Source organism: Bison bison, unplaced genomic scaffold (genome assembly GCF_000754665.1).
Source record: "Bison bison bison isolate TAMUID 2011002044 unplaced genomic scaffold, Bison_UMD1.0 scf7180017862135, whole genome shotgun sequence".
Classification (NCBI taxonomy): domain Eukaryota; kingdom Metazoa; phylum Chordata; class Mammalia; order Artiodactyla; family Bovidae; genus Bison; species Bison bison.
The window spans coordinates 26,992-34,358 of NW_011492707.1; the positions used below are offsets into that span (position 1 = coordinate 26,992).

A 7,367-nucleotide genomic window follows, 5' to 3' on the forward strand; every position below is an offset into this window, starting at 1 on the left:
GGAAGGATCTAGGAAGTTTTGATTTTACAAAAAATACCAAGAATAGGGTCTGGTCTTTGGGTTTTGGATGCTATCTTATGAAAAGTGATGCTCAGAGCTGTTGGCATTACAGAAAAGTTAGCTGAGTCCTGACATTACAGAGCCATGACATTTATTCCAGAACAACTCCATCTCTGAACTTTCAGTAAGTTAAGATAATTAGGTTTTCCCCATTATCCAAACAAAAAAAGGAGGAGGTGTGATTAAAAATCCAACCTATAACTAATACCAGAATCATAGCTACATTCTATTTTATATCCAATCTTTAGTGTTTATGTCTCCCTAACAGTCTTTCTTCAAAATCAGGTAGTACAGTATTAAGAGAGTATTTGTTTTTGCTTTCTAGAGTTTTTTTTTTTTTAATTGTTAATATTTATTTATTTATGGCTGTGTCAGATCTTCATTGGAACACATGGGATCTTAGTTCCCTGATCAGGGATGGAACCCACATCCCCTGTGTTGGAAGGCAGATTCTTAACCACTGGACCACCAGGGAAGTCCTGTTTCTTTTTTTTCAATATCTATGTCTTACATAAGCAGCCAAGAATGGTGCCCTTGAACTTCACAAAAGTGACATTTTTAAGGTTCTCTACTATTCTTTCTCTTTTTGGTACCTGTCTTTTTATTCACATTGCTTGTATATCTTTTCCATCTATTCCCTTTAGACCTGAACTGTAATTTAAGATATTATTGATGATTATGCTCTTCCAAACTCTTTGTGCTTGAGCATAATTTATCTTGACAATAAATAAAATAGTAAAAAGTACTGCAATATTTTTATTTTCAACTTGCTCCTTTTTTTCCTTTAACACAATTTCATATTCTGAGAATATCTTCCCCTTGCCCATATACTTCTTACCTGAATGTTCTTAAAAATAAAATTCATAGCATTTAGAAACTCTTCAGGAAATACTTCAGGACTCTCAAAATGATTGAAGAGGATTAATCTATCTTCTTCTGCATGATATTAGTAGTCATTATCTAGCCTCTCTGCCTAGATTATTTAAGATATTAAGGCACTGAGCTGCACATTTTGTATAGCTCTTAAATTAGCAATGGTGTGCAATGGCTGTTAGAAACAACAATAACAACAACAACTTTAAAGCATACTTCTTGGCAGATCTCATTTTGAAAGCATCAATAAATATCCTAGCCAGATAACCTGATAGGTATTGTAGCTAGTAGGTAACATTTTATCCATCACCAACTCTCATCCCTGCTAACAAAAAACCCCAGGATTTGCTTTAGATTCCTAAGACCAAACTAATAAATGTGTAAATTAAATGCTGATAGATTAGGACAATGAAAAAGAGCACATTATAACTTCATTGAGTACCCGGAGGCACCAAAAATGTATGGCTGATAAAGAGTGCTCTTTTAATTGCCAAGAGGGAAATCAGCAGGATTAAGGGATAAAGCTTTCAAAAATCTCACCTAAACCGCATAGTATGGCAAGGGAAAGACAGCTATTAGAAGCAGACTTCAAGCTGTATTAACCAAAACTGAATTTTAGTGTTACAGCAGATGATTTCTGAATAAAGAATATTATATCTTTATATTTTGTCCCATAACTTTATGATTAATACTCCTTGAAAGCTGCATAGGCTGACATAATTTATAATTTAATTTCACTGAGGTATTATAAGGCTTACACCTCAGTAAGATTCCAAAGTGCTAATTGGGATAATAGGAAATTAGTTGTCTTCTCCCAAATGCCAGTGAAGTAGGTCAGGATAATTAATATGCAAGCTGACTTTTCAGTCAAAGGAAAACAAGACAGGTCTCATCTGTGTACTTTTAGTACTATCCATTTAGATTAAAATGAGTTCAGCCTGAGAAAAATCACAATATGACTCAGTTAAAGAACTGAATTTCAAAATAAGACAAAAGGTAGTTCAACTATGAGAACATTGATTGAAGTATGCTCTAAGAAGTATGCTCCAAAGAAGACTAAATTTACACCTCCCAAGCAGGGCCAAATTCTACATGTACAAAGAAAATGAAAAAACCATTCAGGTAACAGATGTAGGTATATCTTGCTTCTTAAATTGCTCTGTAAACTCATAAGCACTACATGATACAGATCATGAAATGGGTTTGGTTGATGACATAATTCTTTTGTAAAAGTTTATTTACTTTTAATTGAAGGATAGTTCCATTACAATGTGTTGGTTTCTGCCATACATCAACACGAATCAGCTATAGGTATACGTATGTCACCTCCCTCCCACTTCCCACCTCATCCCACCCATCTAGGTTGTGGTGACATAGTTCCTAATCCTTAAAACTGAAGATAGGCTGTATTTTAACATTTTCTCCCATGGCTCCTTCTGTTCACTTGCCTGATATTTCCTATCTTTACTTTCTTGGCAAACTGAGAAAAAAGTTTGGAGCTAGAGACATGAAACTTATTTCCTCTGCAGGTCTGTACTTGGTTAGTGCAAATTCACTTTAGTAGGTCACAACGCATGCTGGCCTTCAGCAGGACAGTTAGTAATACACTGCTGCTAGTCTTTGATTCTAACAAGCATGGTAGCCTGCTGACCTGAGTGGTAGCACAGTGAGCACTCCGTGTGGAGGGCTATAAGTCTGAGGCTGATGGGATGGCCACAGCTTCTTTCCTGTGTATAATTTTGACTCTGCTGACATAACACCAAGCAGCCTGATTTGAATAAGCAGCCTAAAATACTTACTCCTAATGGCCAACTCAGAGCAGTCATGAATAAGACACTTGCCTTAACTAGACATTAAAGATTCTGTTGAAAACACTGATTTTTTATAGCTGATGTTTCCCAAATGAAGTGTTCATCAAATTGTATGCTTCTCAATATTAGAAACAATAATGCAGAAAAACCATCATTAATCTTCTAGGCAAGCATGAAACGTACTGCCCTGATGAGAATGGTTTAAAGGACACTGAGACATCAAGTGGCAAGATTTATAGAAAAATAACCAGAAATAGATGGGGCTGTGTAAGACAGTGCACGGCCACCTTTGGTGAAACAGACTCTACTGCAATAGCCCAAGCTGCACCACCATATCAAAGTGTAAAGGCAAAATACGCAATACCAAGTTTACCTACACATTTCCTAGGGCTGTTCTCCCTTATTGCAATCATTCCACAAAGAGAAAGCCTGCTGAAAAAGATGGCAAGTACTGAGTAACTGCCTACTTGACCCACTTGGGAACCTGAAGGAAAAACCCATCCACTTGGAGTGCATCTGTAAGCTAAAAATACATTCGATCAACAAAACAGCAAAAAACTGACAATAGAAGAGAAAATAATCCAATGCCATCTAACTAGAGATGCTCTGTAGCCTAGTGGAGCCTGAAGGAAGGGCAAGCAAAGGCCTAGCTTTGCCTTTCAGGTCCTAGGACATATTCTCCATTCTAGTCCTCCCTACACAATGCCCAGGAGGAAGTGCTAAGTATCTAGCTTAACAGAAAAAGACAGCTTCAAAGACTTTTACGTATGGCAATGAAGGAATGTGTTGTGAACAGGATTCTCTATTTCAGAGGGCTGTGCCTAATTTCAACACAATTCATTTGAAAATGGCAGAGATGAAGTATTTTCCCTAATGCATTTGTAAAATACTGAATAAACCTCCCACACTTAGTTGCAGCAGTTATGCAGTACCCGGACAACAGTCAAAATGAGGTTTCTAACTTATCTTTAGTTAAGTTTAGAAAACAACTCATTAATCATCCTAACATTAAAAATGTATGATCGTGCTTCCCAGAACTCCTACAGAGGCCTAATATGGTTCCTAGATCTTTCTTCTACAAGATTCTTTTATAATTTCTAATAGATGTGAATGTTATGAGAGCTTGGCAGGTAATCAACTTTCCTGAACCAACAGTACACCTTTTATAATGGTCCTCATGGAGATTATGACTACAACATACTTTATATGGAAACTGCTTCAACATGTGAATTTTATTGTAAGCAATTCATATTTTGATAGAAGAGGTCCACTAAATTTTCTTGTCAATAATCTCCAAAGTAACCCTCATTTTAAATAAGCCAAACCTGAAATCGATATGAGGTTCCTGACTTGTTGGTAACCTGTGAGCTTTGACTTGTTTTTCCAGTTGTGATGATCTTACACTAATATATCCTTTAATCAAAGTCTCATATACTTTGTGAAATGAGCTGAAGGACACAGTCTGTTGGTATCCTTTAAAAAGAGAAGTCTAATGCCCTCATGGGACCAGACCAGTAACTGTGGTTTCATCAACACTGGCTTGGGTCATCTGTACTAACTGGCCCATATTTCATTTATTTATTTAATATTTCATTTTGAATAAAGAGATTTTATATTATTTCTTCGGTATTTTACATTCAAGTCTTGGTAAGTAGTAAACATATTGTTTTACCTACTTTTTTTTGGGGGGGGGGCACATAAAGCGACTTGTAGGATCTCATTTCCCAGACCAGGGACTGAATCTGGTTGTGGAATTTTTAATGCCAATAAGACAGAGGGTTGCTTAAATGACTTCTCTCTCTCAGGAGTTGATTCACATAAATTGAGCTTTGCAATCAACATACATACCAGGCAAGTACATGGATGCTTTTGGCAAACTGGTTTCTAGAAACAGATTCTGCTATTTGGAGTTGATAGAAATGCTATATAAAATTTCTGCTTCAAACAACTCTTTTGGATTTTTCCTTTCAATCTTCTAATAGTGAAAAAGGAAGTTACATATGTATGTATGTATGTATATGTATGAGTGTGTGTATTTTTTGTGTATTTACTTACTTATTCAACCAAGGTCCTGCTAACACCTGCTTGAAGCATTTATAGCTTCTTAACCCAAACTCAGAGGTCGACAACTGTGGACCAAAGGGATGATGCGTGTGAGTGAGAAGAAAGTAAGTAGATAAGAGGAGGAAGAAAAACGAATGCCATCGACCTGAAAAGGCAAGTGAGTAACTGGAGAAAATAAATTATTTCTTCTAGCTGTGAGTGTCCTGAGATATAGGCTTCACTACTCATCCTTTTTCCCCCCCAAGTTATGAAAGTAGCACACCAAGGGATACCTAACTTCCTATGCAGCAAGACCATTATTTTAAGAAAAAGGGGAAACAAAATTCTGTTTTCTTAAAATAAGAAGTTTGAAAGGTTAGGAATCTGTGTGTACAGGCTAAGAATCTCCATCGACATACTTACTTTTGTCTCCTATGTTTTCCCCTGCTGCCTCCCCTTCCTCCTCCTCCTCCTCCTCCTCCTCCTCTTCCTCCACCTCTGTGGGCTGCACGTCATCCTGCGGGTCACAGGCACTAACTGGCGCATTCAGACAGCAGTGGTTGAACCCGCTATCTCGTGGCAGAGTGAAACTTCGAGGCTTGCCCCCGTTTCCATTTAACACTTGCATCCGCTCGCTCTCAGCTAAGGGGTACGGCCCATAGTGATCCTGAAGGTGGCACTTCTGCGTTGGCAGGGTAGACTGCCGCCTGTGCTCGGGGGAGATGGCCGCCGAGTCAGAGAAGACAGAATCCTCCAGGGGCAGAGTCTGAAGATAGTGTAATCCCGAGCTTGTCAGGGGCGTCTCGATTAAATCCTGCCAGGAGCGCCGCTGACTGGCTGTCTTGCGAATGGGGGACACCACACTGCTCCCAGTCACTTCCTGGCGAAATTCCTCATGGGAGGATTGCGACTGGGAGGTCTCTGTGGAGGACAGCCGGCTGTGTTTCGCTTCCACATAAGGACTGGCACAGCTCATCTGTGGAAAGGAGACTCTGATCAGTCTCCCAGAAGTAACAGACCACTCCTATCACCAAGGGACACCTTTGATTCCCAGCAGGTAATATTTATTCTTTGAATGACTACTCACCTTTTCACGTATCTCAAAGGTAGGCCCCAGCTTAAATTTTCAGAGACTGAGACATGGATGTATTGAAATACAGCTATGCTGGGCTCTCATGTAAAATGTGACATATTCGTGCAAAGTTTCACCACAATCAAAGTATAAGGGAATGTGAGTGCCTATATAAGAAATATTCAGCAACTAAAAAACAAACCCCAAGTTTTAAAATCTCTACGTGTTAAAAATCCTGAAGAACTGTTGTCAAATTCATATTTCCAGATTTTACAGAGTCTGGGGATGAGAGCAAGAATGGCTTTTGGATGTAAAAACAAGGTGATTCTCTCTAATGAGACACAACCCTTCCTCTTCTTCAAAGGTGGACTGTCTGCTCCTATGGAGCCAAGGAAAAGTTTTCTTATGGTCTTGTCAGTTCTGTGGCACACTCTAGAGTTAAAATGTAGGAAGGATAAGATTATACCCTGTTGGGGATTAGCATTTGCCTTGAGCACAGCCTTCAGAATACATAAACACAAAAGAGAAATGGAATGTTTTTATCAGTGGAATTTAAAGTTTGGTAACATGTGTTACAGCACAAAGCACAACCAAGAAGGACTGGCATCAAGTGAATGTTGTTAAAGACTTGGAGGCACCCCTACTGGGAGGAGCCAGGTGTGTTCAATGTGGTCATTACGACTGAGGCTGAAGTTGTGGCCAGGAAAAGCCTAAGGTGAAAGTACATCTACCCCTTTGGGTAAAGGAGTTCAGTGGCATCTTCTGTGGGCAGTTTATCCACCCACGTGTTAATAACAATGTGGGTAGTTTCCTTCTTGAAATTCACAAGTTGCTATCATTAAAGAGCAGTTTGGTCAAGCAGTTTCCCTTTCTTTCATGTTTACAAATATTTTATTTTTAAAGGTTTATTTATTTGTATCTTTTGGCTGTGCCATGCAGCATGTAGGATCTTAGTTCCCCGAGCAGGGATGGAACCCATGCCTCCTACATTGGAAGCGTGGAGGTTTAACCATTGGACCCCCAGGGAGTCCCTACAAATATTTTAAAAGAATATTCAGATCCTGACTTTTTAGGGAAAGAGGGAAAATATGATACAAACTATATCTTGTTACTGACTTCATTATTTCATTTGTTTAGTTCATCCTGGCATTCTGTTGCACTGCAGCATTTATTAAGGAAGTGTGTATATGGACATGTGTATACAACTCTGCATTTTTTTCTACTTTTCTTCTTTTTCCCTTAGGTAAGAGACACTATCATCAAACATTTCAATTAAAAATGTGACTTCCCTTTCAGTCATTAGCCAAAATATTTATCCATTTATTCCATTTATTTATTTCAGAAATATTCACCGAGCACTGAATAAATAAGTATCAGTGCTGTGCTAGGCCACAGGGATGAACAGATGAATTGAATGGAGTCCCTGTTCTCAAAAAGTTCACAGTCCAGTTCAGTGAGCTGTTTGCAGTCCCAAATATGCCGATTTAGTATCTCTGGATTAGGCCTGA

The 7,367-nt window shown here is 38.6% G+C and overlaps 1 protein-coding gene across 1 annotated transcript in view; it reads right to left on the reverse strand.

The window, feature by feature from the left end:
- Positions 1-4,921: 4,921 nt before the first annotated feature.
- LOC104983267 (connector enhancer of kinase suppressor of ras 2-like) overlaps positions 4,922-7,367 on the reverse strand; it is a gene marked incomplete at its 5' end in the record, with an annotated part of 19,809 nt that continues 17,363 nt past the window's right edge. The window contains one exon of the mRNA XM_010832697.1: positions 4,922-5,763. Coding sequence (XP_010830999.1) covers positions 5,185-5,763 — 579 coding nt within the window. The remainder of the gene's footprint in view (positions 5,764-7,367) is intronic.